Source organism: Manihot esculenta, chromosome 15, assembly GCF_001659605.2.
Source record: "Manihot esculenta cultivar AM560-2 chromosome 15, M.esculenta_v8, whole genome shotgun sequence".
NCBI lineage: Eukaryota > Viridiplantae > Streptophyta > Magnoliopsida > Malpighiales > Euphorbiaceae > Manihot > Manihot esculenta.
This window is the reverse complement of record NC_035175.2, coordinates 31948123-31967421: the sequence shown is the minus strand read 5'-3', so window position 1 is coordinate 31967421 and position 19299 is coordinate 31948123. Positions and strand designations below refer to the sequence as shown.

The window sequence follows — 19299 nt, the reverse complement described above, 5'->3', positions numbered from 1 at the left end:
TAAAAAAGACATCTCTTTTTAGTTGAAAGAATACGTTTTTTTTTCAATTGAAGTAACATGATTTTTTAGTTGAAAAAACATTTTATTTTAATTAAGAAAACACTTTTTTTCGTTCCAAAAGAACTAATATTTTCAATTGAAATAATAGGTCCTTTCAAATAAAATGATATATCACTTCATTTGAAAAGTCATGTCATTTTGGATGAAATTCTTTTCACCGAGAATGACTTAGAACTCTTCAATATCAGATTTGGTTCATTCAACCATGCTTTTCATTAGATGTCATGAGACTGCGGAGTATTAATACTTTTCTTTATATATTACAATGCTTGAAGCCATTTTTATGTATAGTTAGAGCATAATGCAATACTTTAATTTTATTTAAAAAATAGTTCAACGATAAAAAATAGTACAAAAAAATAAATTCATAGTGGTATTTATTTCGAGTGATGCATAATATTTTATCGATTTGTAGTTGTAGGTATAAAATTGTATTACATGATTAACACTTAAATAAACTATATACAAAGCAAGATATTTTATTTTGAAGATGAATAAAGTGTACTTGTTCTTGTATCTATGAATTTAAGGTATGATTAAATAATTGCTCCTTGACTTTGAGCTATAGTTAGAATGTAATTTAGCATGCTTAATTTTGAGCTTGTACATATGAATTGCACTTTTAGCTACAGTGCAAGAGCTTCGACTGTTTTTGCTTATTCTACTTCATTTAGAATATTTTATGAATAAAACTATATTATCTAATTTTTAAAAATTAAAATTGATTAAAAATATAGGATGTATAAAATTAAAGGAAAAATAGAGAGAAGAGCATGCTCACTCCACAAATTAAAGTATAGAAAGGAAAGGAAAAGTAATCTAAAACATTGTGATGTAAGTTTTTGTATAATTATTTTTACATATATTTTTTAACTAAATCAACTACTCTCACTATAAAAAAATAAAAATATAACTAAGACTTTTTATTGTTTAACAGTAAAAAACATATTTATTGTCAATATATCAAATGGTCGATAATTTATTTTAATAATTATTTTTTTAATAATTTAAATGGTAAATTTTATTGCTGTTGTTTTTATTTTTTACAATGCCTATAAAAATACTAAATAATAGTTACAATGATTTTATCTTTGATTCTTGAATGCTAAAATGGATCTAAGCAGAGTCAAGGAGTGAAATTTTTTAAATTACCTAACGGAGTTTAGATAAATTTTCATTAACTCTTAAATAAATATAATTAAGAAAAATTATTATTAAGTCCTTTAATTTTGATAATTCATTAATTTGTCTCTATTTAAAAATTACTCAATTAAAAGTCTTATTTTATAAAATAAAATTCTTTAATCATTTTATCAAAAAAATTATTAATCTATTTTGAATATTTATATTATTTAATTCATATAATTTTAACTATACGCATTATTTAGTCTATATAATTTTAAATATTTAGTCCATCTAATCAAAACTAAAACAAGTTGACTAATTATTTTTTTTATAAAATTTAACTAAATAATTTACTTTTATAAAATATAATACAAAGAAAAACAAATAAATTTCCTAAAATTCAGGACTCATAAATAAAACTCTTATCTCTTAAAATTATATATTAAACCATTTAAATTTGAAAAAATAAATTTTAAAACATTAAAGAAGAGTTTTATGAGCTGTGGTTAGATTATTTAATGAATTTTATGAACTGTTTAAATTTAATAAATTCTAAATCTAAAAAAATTAATTTAATTGGTAACGAGTTAGATTATTTCAAATTAAAAAATCTTAAATGTAGATAAAAATAATAGTATTTCCATGAATAATAGATTAAACTATTCATATTAAAGAATGAAAAATAATCCTAAAGTCTCATATTCAACATTTTATATAGGCAAGTTGATTCAACTTATAAAATTTTATCTATTTAAAATTTAAAAACTTTGTATTAGAGTTATCTTTAAAAATATTATTTTCGCCTTCTAATTAAAGTTGAGTAATAGATTGATTTGGTTTAAAAATAACTTAATAAATATATCAAAAACTAAATTTTATACAAAATAAAAAAAAATTAAACTACATTAAAATATTAAAATAATCAAATCTAATTAAATATTACAAAAGCAAAGCCATATTCATAGTTTAATCATTATTTTGAACAAAATATTAATCCATCACCAACTACTTGTATAACTTATTTTTCCCAGACCCAAAAAAAAAAAAAAAAAAAAATTAAACAACACTACCAAATGATCTAGCATTCAAAAATAGAATATCCATAATTTCAGCATACCTCATCCATAAAGTTCTCAAGTGTGATTCTTCAGGGCATGCACGTTAATCCCTTATTTGGTATAAATGATTTTATAAGAAAATGATTCAAATAAATTCTTATAACATTATTCATGATTTCATTTCCATACATAATGAAAATTTTTTAAGTTAAAAATTTTAAATATTTTTATTCCAAATAAAAATTTTATAAAAAAGGAATTCAATTAAATTGCATACAAAAGTTAAAGGGTAAAAGCTCAATAGTAAAATTCAATGAAAACATTTATGCTTGGATTTAATCTTCCTTTATTTGTGCCTTTGATATGGATTTTTCATGTTCAGAAAGTACTTTTCTTTTCTTCTTCAAACAATGTTATTTCCATTAGCAAGGATTTAAATACAAGATTACTGAATCTATGAGAGTGAAAAAAAATTATACATGCATTAGAGGAGTGGTTCCCATGTTTTATGAGAGATGGAGTATGTGATAATCTCCCCAGGAAAGGGTTAACTGCGGGAGAATAGCCTTTCTTTGCATTATGTGTAACTGAGCAAATAATCTTTTATAAAGAAATATTATTCAACTATACAAAATACTTACCTTCATCTAAGGTGATCATTCGGTCGATTCGATTCAAAATCGAACTAAATTGAATAAATCAAAAATTAAAATTTTAATATTTGTGAAAATCAAATTGAACTGATTTTAAATAGAAATTGAATCAAATCGAACCGATCTAATTCGATTCGATTTAGTTTAATCAGTTGGACTATTTAATAGGTATTTTATTTTTTTACCTCTTACTTTTAATATTCTAAATTTTAATTGAAATATTTCAATTTTAATTATGATATAATCTCTCTATATTATAAAAAAATAATATACTATTATCATTACTCGATTTGATTTTTTTTTTGTTTTTTTATTAAAATCGAACTAAACCGAAATAACTGAAATTTTTTAAAACCGAACAAAAATGAATAAAAAATCAAAGTAAAACTTTAAATTAATTCGATTTTTTTCGATTTGAACCGAATATTGCTCCTATCAAAATCTAGTATAGCATGCATACCACATCAATCAATAAGAAACTAATAGCTATAGTGTAATTACCATTATTTTTCAATTGTTTTCTATGGAATCTTTTTTAGTTGAGCATAATGGAATTAAGTGAAAAGTTGAGCAACGATTGAGATGCTTGAAATTAGCCCCCGTAGATGAACTCAACTTCATCTCCATAGGGTTTGTTGTTGTTGTTGTATTGAATTAAGCACATTAATTTAACATGCAAGACTCCATCCAAATGAATAAAAATTTGCTTCTAGGCTTTATGAAATGATAAAAGAAATAAAATCTTTTTGCTAATTCCTTCAAAAATGGAAAGCTCTTAAAATAAAAGAAGAAAAAGAAATAAGGGAAAACTTACACATTGTTGATCTCTGTGCTTCTCAAAATTAACCATTTCTAGGACTTGAGAAGTCACCCAATGCAATGCAACTTTCTGAGGTATTATGTCCTCTCAAAATTTTTACTTGTACATTATCAATTAATCTCAAAGTGTATTTATCCTCTTCTTCTCTTGCCACAACAATTGAATGCCCAGTGGAGTGTGACCTTGAAAATCTCTCTATCTTTTCATGACATTGATTTTGCTTATTTTCATCATCATTTATCATAATTCCTTTTCCATTTCCTCCTCTAGATCTACCTTCTTCATCACCATCATCATCTTCTGCAATGTCAATACTTATGGAATTCTCTACCAAACTATTATTATTAGTTTGATGATGATCATTATTTTGCTCAAGAATTGGTGTCTTCTCTAATGTTTCTCTAGGCAAATCAAGATCACCACGACAAACTGGACATGTTTTATGAGACTCAAGCCAAAGATCAATACATTCTTGGTGAAATACATGATAACAAACTGTTAGAAGACGAAGCATATCGTTGTCCTCAAACTCCGCTAAGCAAACAGCACATTCAAGCCCATATTTTTCTCGTCGAAAATCTTTAACACTTGAATAAGTAAATGTAGGAAAAATTTGTATTAATGAAGGATCAAGGCCATTATTTGCAGGTGAAGAACTTGGATTTACATTATTCCCAGAAGGGCTACGACGTAGATGCCAATTATTAACCACACTCTCCATAAAACATCGACAAAAGTATATAGAGAAAAAACCTAGAAAGAAGAACACAAGAAGAATAACGGTTAGAACTATAGTTATTGGGGGAGAAGCAACGTTTGTTTGTTCAGCAGGTAAGGGTGGAAATGATGAGGATGTAGATGACATTGAATGGAAGGTTGTAGCGTGAATGGTTGGCCGGAGATTTGAGTTCTTCCGGCTAAAGATGTTTGCATGGGTAATTTGAGGGAAAATGAAGGAAAAAAGAGGTGCAAATGGGTTGTCATAGTATTAGGAGCTAGGCCATTTGATGTGGAAAGATTGATTTGTTGTCCATTGTAGACTATGGCTATTGAGCGAGTCCTCCTCACATGATTGGGGAACTTTGTCTGAATATTAGCATTTTTACCTCCGTAAATTGCTCTCTTTTTTGCTTTTGTTTTTCTTCTTCATAATCACTCAATTATAACTAAAATAAACCACTAATTAATACTAATCCTTCCCTTCCTTTTTTCTTATACATATAAATAAACGCTACACTAATCATATTATATATGCCTTAGAAAAAATTCAAAGTGAATCTAATATACAAACATCTCAGGTAACACTTATAATGAATCCAGCTATTTGACAAGAATTTCCCTTTCATTGTCAACTTACTAATCCACTAGCTTTATAATTCAAAGGCTATAATATATACACACACATCATGTATTTACACATATAAATACATATACATATGTATATACATATTTACGCCTCTAAACTTTACTAAAAAATTCCATGGTACCTTAAATTTTGAAAATATTCTATTACACACGTGAACAATTTAAAAGTAAAATTAAGATGATCTCATAATCTCAATTAGTAGGTAGAACGAATTTTTTATAGCATTTTCTAGACTAATTTGAATTTTAAAAAAAAGGATTTTTAGTGTAGAAATCATAGCATGAATTTCAAATATATATGAAGAGATTCGAGTAATATTTGCGTAATATATAAAATCCCAATATAATTCATATATTATTTATAAAATCTAAATTTATTTTATATCCAATTATATATTATCAAATAAATTTTGAATCAAATCAAATATCTGTAAAAATCTAACATCTTAATTGAAAGTTTTTTTTCGTAGATCTGTGTAGTATTTATAAAACTCAAATCCATATTATATATGATTATATATTATCAAATAAATTAAAGTATATAATTAAACTCTCAAACTTTCTATATTAAAGTTTTTTTTTTTCAACATACAAAACGATAAGAGCTAAGATATTAAAATATAAAGTATCTGTGGAAGTTTAATTTATTTCACATTTCACATATATTAAAATAGCATAGCAAATATAGTTGAAAATTAAATTTTACTTTATCTTTTTAAATAAACCATCCACTTATGGTGATTCATAAAAATTAAACATCCCATATTATTAAATTTATTTTTTATAAAAAATGAATTTATTTTCTCAATGCATGATAAATTTATAAACAAACATTTATACCAATATAAAAGTAGGATGGTAATTAAATATTTGAATTGTGAGTTATGACCTTAGATTATTTGTTTATTTCACATTGACTTTAAATTTTAAACTTAGATAATAATTTTATTATTTAAATAATTTAAAGTTAATAAATTAATTCAAATATTACCTAAAACTATATTAGATATTTATTTATCATATAAAATGCATGTTTAAATTTTTTAGGAAGAATTATTATTAGATTTTCAATTTTTTTAAAAATTTATTAGTTGGTTTATATAATTCTTAAACTAATTAAAATATTTCTCGTTTTCTATAAATACCACTATTTAGTTATTCTATTAAATTATCTTAACTTATTCTGTTAGAAGATAAACTTGATTTTACTTTTACCACCTCATGTTCTTAAAATTTAAAATCACATTGCTTAATCATCCAAATTTACTTAGCCATGAATTTACTTAGTCTTAAAGATTTTGAGTTAGCTAGATAAATGGGCTACACATGGACACATCTTGGTGGAGTTACACCATAAAGTTGCACGTTGACAAACTTTGGTGGACTTACTTCTTGGAACCATAAATTGTTCGAAATATTGGAATCAGTAAATTTATAAATGGGTACCGTTATTTTTCAACTATAAAAAGGACAATTTTTTGCATTTTTACTACAATTTAAAGAGAAAAAAAAAATAGAGGAAGCCGTGAGAATTTTAATGAAGAAAAATATTAGAAGTAGCTCTAACGAGCTAAATTAAAAATAGGTCCTACGAGTTATAGTATGTGTAAAAAATTTTATATGTAGGAGAGTGTTTTTTTTTCAATAAAATTATTTTTGTGTTTATGGGGATAAATTAATTCCACTTGATTCTTTAGGCAATTTTAATTTTAATTACCAACATTTGGTATCAGAGTCAGTTACAATAAAATAGTTTTGAATTCAAGTGCTAAAGTACGACCAACTCAATAGGTATAGTCAATAATTTTTAAGTTCAATGGAAAAAATAATTTTACAATATGGAAGCATTTAATAGAGTTATGTCTAAAGAACAATAGCTTTGGAGAAATTTTGGAGAAAGGATCCGAGGAAAAAGAAAAGCCAACTACTGAAGAAATGCAACAACTAGTTCGTGATCATTCACTCAATGAGAAGGCCCTATTTTTAGTTCGTCAGTCCATTAAGCTGCTAGTCCTTGAAAATATATTTCATGCCAAAACAACGAAGGAAGCTTAGAATATCTTGCTCAAAACATATAAACATGAAGATCTAGTTAAAAGAACAAGGCTAAAGGGTCTAAAAAAATAGTATGAGCTAATGGAACAAGATAAAGATGAAAGTGTTCGTGATTATTTTCTCGCATGTAGAAAATAGTCAACAAGATGAAAATAATTGTGACAAAATTGAAGAAAAAGATGTGTTAAAGAAAATTCTATAGACGTTGTTAAATTGGTTTGGTTATGTGGTTACAGCCATTGAAGAATCTAAGATCTTGAAGCATCCAAGATCTTGAAGCTTTGACTCTTAATGATTTACAAGCCTAATTGGAATCCTAAGAAATGTGGATGAATGTGTCACATTCTAAAACCTACGGATAGAAATAGAGAAACTATTAGATTTAAATTGTACCATTCTAAAGTTAGAGTAATTAGTTTCAGAGGAGGTGCTAGCTTAACCTTAAACTAATTAGGGGAGGTGCTAGCTTATTCATAGCTGCTTGACACATAATTCGCCTATTAGTAGAGCACTAAAAATTGTATTTAGAGGTCCAACTTACATTTCATACAGAGTTATACATGCAAAGACAAAGTTAAGATAAGAATAATCAGTAATAATATTTTAATATCTTTAAACTGTAATAATTGAACTATAAAAAGGCCAAATAAGAAAACAAACATATCTTAAAATAAAACATCTAAATGTGATAAGCAGGTCGGAATCAAGTTAGTATCGGGAGGTGCTTAAGGGTTTTCTGACATGTTAGCATGAGGTACTTGTTAAAACTAATGTGCTTACCTAAATTAAATAAACTTCTAAAGGTTAAAAGTATAATTTTAGTAGATCAATCTATGAATATTGAAAGTTTAAAAAATAAATTGAAATATGTGGAAAAGCTTAGTAGGTTAAATTATGAATATAGAAAGTTTAAAAGTAAATTTCAAGTTTGGTCCTCCATCTTTTTTTACCTTTTCACTTAAACCCTCCATGTGTCTCCTAGCTATACACGAAAGACATGACTAATCATAAAAGAAAAAGGCTATCTTCTTTTTCTCTATCCTAGCTGAACCTACACCAAAAAGAAAAGACAAAGTAAGTTTTCTTCTTTTCTTCTATTTCTACCATATTTCTCTATAAAGACAAAATCTCTATCCATACAAAATTCTTTTCTAAGTGAAATAACCAGCAAAGGAACCATAGAAAAGGAGGAAAGAGAGAAGTTTAGGTGCTTAAGTGGTAAGTGATAGAAATTGAAAATTAGGTTAGGCAAACATATTCTTCCATGTTTTCAATCAATTATATGTTGTTAAATGAATTAAAACTCATGTTTTTCTTATTCTTTGTAAAGAACAAATTCAAAAGGAGGAAGGTACACCAGAGGAAAGACAAGAAAGAAGAAAAACTAAGGTGTACCTAAAGCTTTTGAAAAGAATTATACAAAAGGTTTGATGTTCATATGAATTTCTGTTTTTCTTTTGATTTTCTCATGAATATGTAAAATTAGGGATTGGTTTTGATTTCTAAAATTTTTTTTTGATTATACGGATCTGGAAGGCTTAAAGTAAATAGATACAACATGGGATCTAAAAATGCAAAACTGGCATAATAGATTTTAACAGGACAGCCTGTGTTGGAAACTTCATAACTTATTGTGTAATTATTAAAATTAATCATAACATATACCAAAAGAAAGCTGAGACAAAAAGCTAAAACTTTCCTAAAGTGACTAAATTCTGATTCTGTAACTAATTATATGTAAATTACTAGTGAACCTAAACTAGTCATAGGAGTTGTGCATCCGAAACAGTCTGTATCACTTAGACCATAATCAATGATTTACTCATTGAAATAAATTAAGACCAGTGCCAAATGAACCCTGAGGAGTATGCCTAAAATTTTATATAAGAAACTTAAACTTGAATCTGTATGCAAATGTATGCATACCATATGTTTTGTTGGATTAAAAACAAATACCAAAACTATACTGGTTAGAACCTGATTGTACAGCTTGCAAAAAAAAAATTCATAACTTAAGTTAGAAAGGTCAGAATTAGATGTAATATATCTTATTAAAAAGTTAAGACATAAATACACAAATTTCATGAAGAAAGGTGAATCTAATTATGTCCATAAGATATTTAGAAATGTGACACAATCTCGGGCAGAAATAAATATAAATCTAAATATTGACCTAAAAGGGATTGACATGCTAGCTTTGCGGCCAAATTACGTACGTGCCAGCTTGATGTGACTATTTTATACACGTGCTAGCTTGATAAACTCAAACTTTATACCCATGTTCTTAATGAAATAGCAATATATTCATGACTGAATATTACGTTCATGACTGAATATTACGTTCATGACTGAATATTACGTTCATGGCTGAATATGGTCTATTACATACACATGTATGCTTTTAAGAACTCGTTTTATCGACATGCTTGCTTGTTTCAATATGTTAAGCATATAAATGAATAATTTTAGTACAAATAAATATTTAACTTCTAAATATGCATTCTTGGCCCTAGTAAACCTCGGTGGGAATCATAGACAGAATAAGGGTATGGCATGCCATATACAATTTAGCAGTACTGTGCCCTAATGGGTTACATGATATGATATTTTCGACACACTATGTTTCATACAGTTTCTTGGCTTTTGAGCCATACAGGCATAGCATTCGGCCCCCAAGTTATACAGTTTGGCACTTTGTGCTATACAGACACAATTTTTTCCTTATCGAGCTAGTTCATCCTGCTAAGAGTTTATAGGGGTTAAGATTTAATTATATGACTTGTTAATACCTTACAAGCATGCATACAAGATTATTATCATAATATAAATGACCGTACAGTTATACAACTGCATAACTTAATTTGCCCACTTTTCACCCACTGACACATAAAATTTTCACTTGTTTTTATAAAATGGTTTCGTTGTAACTATCATGTGTATTCTTGTTTATACTTGAATGAATATATATTGTTATTCACCCACTGGGCATAAGCTCAATACATTGGACTTTTCCATGTGCAGGTAATGGATAAAGGAAGCAACAATCAAGAGGTTTGTTCTGCATTAGCATGGAGACATCATCATAACCAGTTATTCACAAGTTTTGTACAAAGGTTGTTTATATTTGGCATGTATATTAGTAGTCTACCAAGAGTCTGTAAATGAGTATTGAAAATAGTACAAATATAAATAAATGTGTTTACTACTTTAAGCTAATATGTTCTATTTATGGATTTAACAGTGTGAATTGAGTAAATATTGAGATTTTATTACTATTTTTCATAGGGATAATTGCTAATAAACAAGGGAGACTCTTGCAAATTCTCCATTTAAAGTTGTTTTTGTGAATTAACTTATATTTAAACAAATTAAATAAAAATTGATAATGTAAAAGCTAATTTAAGTCCACATATATAATTGCATATAGTATAGTATGTGGCTGATAGAGCATAATTTAGACCAATTTATCATGACATTATTGATGTTAATTTACATTATTTCTGCCTAATTTTGTGATTTTAATCTTATTCTGCAGAAAATGATGTAAAGAGACATTGTGGAGAAAATACCCTTAAAACTACCTTAAATGGAGTAAAGGAGAGCAAGCCTGCCAAGTTGAAATCAAGTGAAGCTAAATAAAGAAAGTTCTAAACAAGGAAAGTGGCAAATAAGGAAAGAACATTCAGCCAAAGCAATTTGAAATTCAAATTTCAAATCTCCAAGTAGCCACCTTCTTATTCAAGAAACCAAATCTCAAGTTGCCATAAATGAAGAGCCAAATAAGGAAAGTATTTTGAATTTCAAATCTTCAAGATTCATATTCAAATTTTGAATTTCAAAATACAGCTTATTAAGGAAGCTAAATCCAAAGATCACATGCTTGCCAACTCATGCCATGCACATTCAAAATTCAAATTACAAAGGAAGGCTCCACCTCCCTTATGTAACAGCCCGCAAATCGGACCGCTACCAGCGCTAGGATTCAGATCGGCTTAAGGCCGCCGGGACCCGTAGCAAGCCTAACATACAACCTGTAAACCTGTGTAATTCCATACATGATCAACCACATACATAAAAATTAAAACTTTTCTTTTCATTCATGAACCAAACTCAACCTGTGCATGCATTAACGTAGACATTAACATTAACCCCACCATGGAGTCCTCATCAATGCTCCAATGGGGTACTAAAATCATGCATTAAGTTTGGTAAAACATAAACATCAATAAAAGATCATGCACTCTTAAAGAGATTACACAGCTAGGGTCAAGCACACTTCTAAACCTCAATACCGTCATTACATTACATAACTCAACATTACATTACAATATCCATCATGTCCACCACTAGCTATTACACAACCAAAACTTTACTCTATCCGACCTCCTGCTCTAACCTGTACCTGCAAACCTGGGGGTTAAGGGAACAGGGTGAGCTAAAAAGCCCAATGAGCAGAACCATAAAATATTTTAATTATTCATGCTTTCATGGAATGCATCATAGCACAGACATTTCACATCAAGGACGGACTTGTCACCAATAACTCTCATTTCTCATAAACAATCATGCATTTGCCCAGACGCGTGGCATGGGCAGCCCTAGACTTTCTGGGTTACATACTGAGAGCCAGTGGGTCATCCAACATCCATCCACATCAACAATAACAATGCAATGCATCATATTCGTGATCACTAATGCAATACAACCTACGTAAACATGGCATTTATGATGCATGGATCATGCTAAACATTTATTAAATTTAAAGCATAGTTCTGTTCTACTCACCTCTGGCTGATGTTCTAGGGACTCTGAAGCAGCTAGCACTGCTGACCTCCTCGGTTCCTCGGGTCCGAACCTACACAGGTGGACTCAGATGAGGGACCAAACATACATAAACATAACTCTAAAACATTCCCCAAAAACCCCTTAGAACACCTCAAAATGATCATAGAAAACATGCAAGAAACGGCTGGACAGGGCACTTTCGGCAGCAGGTTCGGCGGCCAAAAGTGCCTCCAGAGCTGAAAGTCAGGCAGGTTCAGCGGCACCTTCGGCGGCCGAAACTCCCAGACAGAGACGAAACTCATGCATGTTCGGCGGCACTTTCGGCGGCCGAAACTCCCAGACAGAGACGAATCTCATGCATGTTCGGCGGTACTTTCGGCGGCCGAAACTGCCCTCCAGAGACGAAAGTCCTCTTTCAGGGGCAGGCTTCGGCAGGCGAAGGCTGCCTCCACAAGCGGGTTCGGCGGCCGAACCTAAGTTTCTCCAAAGTGGCAGAAACTCAACTCCAACATGCACAAACGCCTTCCAAACCTTTCAAACATGCATAAACCTGATCTACAACATGCATACTCAAGCATACAAGCTCCTAGAGGCTTTAAACTATCCTAAGCCTTAACTACAACACAACAAACAAACCACAAACATCATACATTGCTAAAAAACTTAACATAACCCATAAAACCAACCAAAACCTAAACATGTATTTCTACCCCATAGATCAACTTAAAACTTGTTTAAAACATACAGTGAGCTCAAGATCGGCCCTTACCTCTTGAAGATCGAGAGGAAAACGACCCTAGCTCGGAGATGGGAGAGATTGAGTTTCTTGAATTTCAAAAGCTCCCAAAACTTGCTCAATGCTCAAAATCTTCAAAACAAAGTGAAAACTTGTGAAAATCGTGAAAGATTTGAAGGAAGAAACTCAAGATCGGTGAGGGACGGCGGAGAGCTCACCTTGGCTGAAAATGGGGAGAAGAGCTCGCCCATTTCGGCTAAGGGACCCCTTTATAGGTGGCTGGCCAGGCCACATTCGGGAGCCGAACGTGCCCCCGCATGCATGCCATGTTCGGCGGCCGAACATAAGGTTCGGCGGCCGAACCTGGACTTCCCTCACTCATGGTTTCGGGAGCCTAAGGCACACCCGAAGCGCATGCACGTTCGGCGGCCGAACTTGAGGTTCGGCGGCCGAACCTGGGTCTTCTTCTAAGATTATTTTCATGCAAAAAACTCATTTCTTACTTGATTAAAACCATAAAATACATTAAAACATTTTATGAAAACATGATTTTACCCTTCTAGAGGTTTCCGACATCCGAGATCCCACTGGACGGTAGGGATTCCGACACCGGAGTCTAGCCGGGTATTACATTCTTCCCCCCTTAAGAACATTCGTCCCCGAATGTTCACCAACAAACCTGGCATGGCATAAAACATAAACATACATAGCATGCAACATACACATTAACATAAAACACATAACACTTACTTCAAAAGAGATAAGGATATTGCTGGAGCATGGACTCCCGTGTCTCCCAGGTACACTCCTCTATGTTGTGGTGATTCCAAAGGACTTTCACCATTGGGATTTCCTTGTTTCTCAACTTTCTGATCTGGGTGTCTAAGATCCGTACTAGCTGTTCAACATAAGTGAGATCTTCTTGGATCTCCACATCAGGCTCACTAAGAACCTTGCTCGGATCTGACACGAACTTTCTCAACATGGAAACATGGAAAACCGGATGGATTCTCTCCATTGAAGCAGGCAAGTCCAGCTTGTACGATACATTCCCAATCTTTTGCAAGACTTCAAAGGGTCCGATGTACCGTGGAGCCAGTTTACCTTTCTTCCCGAACCGAATCACCCCTTTCATTGGAGACACCTTAAGCAATACCAAATCCCCCTCCTGAAACTCTACTTGTCTTCTGCGAACATCTGCATAACTCTTCTGTCTGCTTGCAGCAGTCTTGATCCTCTCTCTGATTATGGGCACCACCCTGCTGGTGATCTCTACTAGCTCAGGCCCTGCTAAGGCCTTTTCTCCAACTTCTTCCCAGCATACAGGTGACCTGCACTTCCTTCCATACAAAGCTTCATATGGGGCCATCCCTATGCTAGCATGATGGCTGTTATTGTAGACAAACTCCACCAAGGGTAGATGCTGCCTCCAAGAATCGCCAAAGTCCAGCACACACATTCTGAGCATATCCTCTATCGTCTGGATGGTCCTCTCTGACTGTCCGTCCGTTTGTGGATGAAAAGCAGTGCTAAAATCCAACCTGGTACCCATAGCGTTCTGCAGACTCCGCCAAAACCTGGAGGTGAACTGGGGCCCTCTATCAGATACTATTGAAACAGGGACCCCATGCAGCCTGACGATCTCATCAACATACACCTGCGCCAACTTGTCCACAAAATAGCCACTCCTGACAGGGATGAAGTGAGCAGATTTGGTGAGTCTGTCCACAATCACCCATATGGAGTCCAATCTGTTGGACGTCGCCGGTAACCCCACCACGAAGTCCATAGCTATATTCTCCCATTTCCACTCTGGAATAGGTAGTGGGTTAAGCATTCCAGCCGGCTTCTGATGTTCCAGCTTCACCCTCTGACACACTTCGCAGGCTGACACGAACTGTGCCACTTCTCTCTTCATAGCTGGCCACCAATAGACCTTTTTCTGATCTTGATACATCTTGGTAGCTCCAGGGTGAACGCTGTATATGGCATTATGAGCCTCCCTCATAATGTCTCCTTTTAGCCTTACATCATCTGGTACACATAGTCGGCTCCCATAGCGGAGGATCCCCTTGCTGTCGAATCTGTACTCACTATCTTTGCTTGACTGAACAGTCCTGGCGATCTTCACTAACTCTGGGTCCTCATGCTGTTTCTGAGCCACCTGCTCCAGAAACACGGGTGCCACTCTCATCTGAGCAATCAAAGCACCTGTACCAGACAACTTCAACTGTAGACCTTCATTCATGAGCTCGAAGAACTCCCTCACTACTGGCCTCCTCTCTACTGAAATATGGGACAAACTGCCAAGTGATTTCCAGCTTAAGGCGTCCGCCACAACGTTCGCCTTACCCGGATGGTACTGAATCTTACAATCGTAATCACTGAGCAGTTCTACCCATCTTCTCTGCCTCAAATTCAAATCTCTCTGACTCAGGATGTACTGTAGGCTCTTATGATCTGTGAAGATCTAGCATTTAACCCCATAGAGGTAGTGCCTCCACATCTTGAGTGCAAAGATTACTGCTGCCATCTCTAGGTCATGCGTAGGGTAATTCAACTCATGCTTCTTCAGTTGCCTAGAAGCATAAGCAATCACCCTTTCATTTTGCATTAGCACACAACCCAGTCCCACGCGGGACGCATCATAGTAAACTAAGAAGTCTTCATTACTAGATGGCAGAGCTAACACTGGTGCTGAAGTCAACCTCTTCTTGAGCTCCTCAAAGCTTTCTTCGCACTGGTCGGTCCACACAAACCTCTGGTTCTTCTTAGTCAGTCTGGTCATGGGAGCTGCAACTCTAGAGAAGTCTTGAATGAACCTCCTGTAGTAACCTGCTAAACCCAAAAAGCTCTTGATCTCTGTCACTGTAGTGGGTCTAGGCCAGTTTGCTACAGCTTCCACTTTCTTGGGGTCTACCTCGATTCCATTTTCTGACACCACATGCCCCAAGAATGAAATGCTCCTTAACCAGAACTCACATTTGGAGAACTTGGCATACAAGCCATGTTCCCTCAAGGTCTGCAAAACCAACCTCAGATGATGGGCATGCTCTTCTGCATTTCTGGAATACACTAAGATATCATCTATGAAGACAATAACAAAGTGATCCAGGTACTGGCTAAATACTCTGTTCATGAGATCCATGAATGCTGCAGGGGCGTTGGTCAACCCGAACGGCATTACAAGGAACTCATAGTGCCCATATCTGGTCCTGAAGGTTGTCTTCGGCACATCCTCTTCTCTTATCCTCAGCTGATGGTACTCCGATCTCAGATCTATCTTGGAGAAACAACCTGCTCCTGCTAGCTGGTTGAATAGATCGTCGATCCTTGGCAATGGGTACTTATTCTTGGTAGTGACTTTGTTCAACTGCCTGTAGTCGATACAAAGTCTGAGGGATCCATCCTTCTTTTTCACAAATAGCACTGGAGCACCCCAAGGTGAGGTACTCGGTCGGATGAAGCCTCCATCTACCAACTCTTGCAACTGCTCCTTAAGCTCTTTCAATTCCGCTGGTGCCATCCTGTAGGGAGGGATAGAGATCAGTCTAGTTCCAGGCATCAACTCAATTTTGAACTTTATCTCCCTAGCAGGTGGTAAACCTGGCAGCTCGTCTGGGAAGACATCTAAGAATTCTCTGACTACTCGCACTGAGGCGGGCTCCCTGACCTGACTATCGGTCTCTCTCACATGTGCTAGAAAACCCTGACAACCCCTCCTGAGTAGCCTATGAGCCTGTAGGGCTGATATCAAACCTCTAGGTGTACTCCCCCCTGAATCCTCTAAAGACAACCTCTGACCCATCCTGACATCTGAACTTGACTACCTTGTCTCTGCAGTCCAAGGTAGCACCATGGGTAGATAGCCAATCCATCCCTATAATGACGTCAAAATCTGTCAAATCTAGAACCACAAGGTCGGCTGAAAGGCATCTTCCCTCTATAAAGACTGGACTATACTGGCAGACTAACTCTGCCACTGACGGGTCACACTTGGGTCCACTGACCCAGAGGAGACACTCTAACCCAGAGACCATCAAACCCAACCTCTCTACTGCTCTCGGAGCCACAAAAGAATGAGATGCACCAGGGTCCATTAATGCATACACATCAGAACAGTCAATGATGAGATTACCTGCCACCACGGTGTTAGATGTGTACGCCTCCTGCTGTGTCATGGTGAAGATCCGTGCTGGAGCTAATGGACCTTCACCCCGGGAACTTGAAGAAGAGGCTGCCCCTCTCCCTCTGCCTCTGCCACTTGCCTGAGTCATGGCTGGAAGTACTGGTTGGGCTGCACTACCAGAACCCATCTGCTGAGACTGTACCCCTGAAACTGCTCTAGGACACTCCCGAGCCATGTGTCCCTTGTCCACATCTGAAGCATGTGTTCGTCCCAGCCCGGCAGATTCCTTTGTGTGGTCTACCACACTTCATACAAACATGACCGCTCGAACCAGAACTTGAGCCACCTCCCATTCCCATACTAGATTTTATCTTGTTCCAGAACTTGCTCTTTTTGGACATGGATCTGTCCCACTTGGCACTGCTTGGTGTCTTAGAAGCCGAAGACTGATCCACTGACTGTTTAACCCTTCCTTTTATGATTGCGCTAGCCTCCATTTTCCGGGCCATATCCACTATGGCATGGAAGCTCTCCCTTTCTGCTGACTGAATTAAGGAGGAATACCTGGAGTCAAGCTTCATGATATACCTCCTTGCCTTCTTCTGATCTGTGTCTAAGGTTTGCCCTGCAAACGGCAGCAGCTCTAAAAACTTGTCTGTGAGCTCCTCCACACTCATCCCATCGGTTTGCCTCAACTGTTCAAACTCAATCATTTTCAATTCCCTGGAGCTATCAGGGAAAGCCCATCCAGCAAACTCGTTTGCAAACTCCTCCCAGGTCATGCTGTCCACCCTCGGGTTCACATAATTTTTGAACCACTCACGGGCCTTCTTGCATTTGAGGGTGAACCCAGCCATCTGAATGGCTCTGCTATCATCAGCTGTAACGACCCCAAAATGGACCGTCACCGGCGCTAGGATTCAGGTCGGCTTAAGGCCGCCAGAACCCGTAGCAAGCCTGCTATACTCTCTGTGTACCTGTAAACCTCATACATGATCATACATTTTCTGTGAAAATAAAACTCTTTTTTGAACCAAGGCTTAACCTGTGCATGCACTATCTCTGTACTCTGTACTCATGTACTCTGTACTCTGTATCCCTGACTAGAGCTTGCTCTAGATGGGTTAACTCATACCTGTTAAGCCTGGTTTTCACATACAGGAAAACATATATACATATACAGATCATGTACAAAACATACATCACTAGGTCAAGCAACAACTATTACATCTCTTTAATATTACATGTCCACTCTAAGCTATTACAGATCTCTTTACTTTTCCTGTACTCTGCTGGACTGTCCCTGTACACTGTATACTGAACCTGCAAAACTGGGGTTAAGGGAGTGGGATGAGCTCTATAGCCCAGTGAGTAGAACAGTAAAACATCTCAGTAAAATATGATCTCATGGAATGCACCATATCACAGACAAGCCACATCAAGAGTAAACCTGTCACCACATAGTCCCAGTAACTCTGTGCCAGGGCGTAGAATCGAGCACCTGGTCTTCCTGTCATATATGTATATGTGTATATAACACCTCTGTACTTACCATTGCCAGGGCGTAGTCAAAGGCTCCTGGACTTTGCTATACCTGCCAGGGCGTAGTCAAAGGCTCCTGGACTTCCTGTCTGAGACTATTGGATCATTCAGCATTCACTCACATCACCAAATAACGATGCAATGCAACATATTCGTGAATACTAATGCAATCAACCTATGGCATAAACATGATGCATGAGATATGCTAAAAGCAGTTTGTGGTTCAATTAAAAGTCATAAGTTTAGTTCCACTCACCTCTGGCTATCTGGACTGACTGACTCTGCAGGCTCTGAACCTCTGGAGCAGTACTCATTGCTGCTCTCTCTGGTTCCTCTGGTCTGTACCTATACAGATGGACTCAATGAGGGACCAAACAAACGTAGAAATAACTCTCTTACACTTTCCCAAGAATCCCCCTAAACTTACTCAACTATCCATGCAAAGCATGCAAAAGAAAGCTGGACAGGACACTTTCGGCGGCAGGTTCGGCGGCCGAATGTCCTCTCCAGAGACGAAACTCAAGCACCTTCGGCGGCACCTTCGGCGGCACCTTCGGCGGCCGAATCCCCCAAACAGAGCCGAACATGCAAAAATACTCGGGGGCAAGCTGTGGCAACCAAGCCACCATGCAGGAGGTTCGGCGGCCGAATGAACTTTCGGCTGCCGAACCTGAGTTCATCCAGAACTCAGCTTCAACGGCAAACCATCTCCTTCTTCCCTTCACCTTCTTCAAACATGCATACTTCAACTAGTCAATACACATATACTCAAGTATATGTTCACAGGGGGCCAAAACTATCTAATAACCCCAAACAACAAAACAAACATACCACATAAACATAAATACATGCAATAATCAGTAAAACCATTACTTCTCACTTAAACATGCATCTCTCTCCCTTAACTTCCATAAAACCTTCAGAAAACACATAAACAGGTTCAAGAGCATTACTTACCTCCTGTAACAAGA

The 19299-nt window shown here is 35.2% G+C and overlaps 1 protein-coding gene across 1 annotated transcript; it reads right to left on the bottom strand.

Annotated features, from left to right (window-relative positions):
* Positions 1-3738: 3738 nt before the first annotated feature.
* Positions 3739-11617, bottom strand: LOC110601080 (RING-H2 finger protein ATL29). The gene is given in 3 exon segments (XM_021738091.2): positions 3739-4633; positions 10410-10430; positions 11595-11617. Coding segments are annotated over 3 exon segments (939 nt in total).
* Between the last annotated feature and the right edge of the window lie 7682 nt (positions 11618-19299).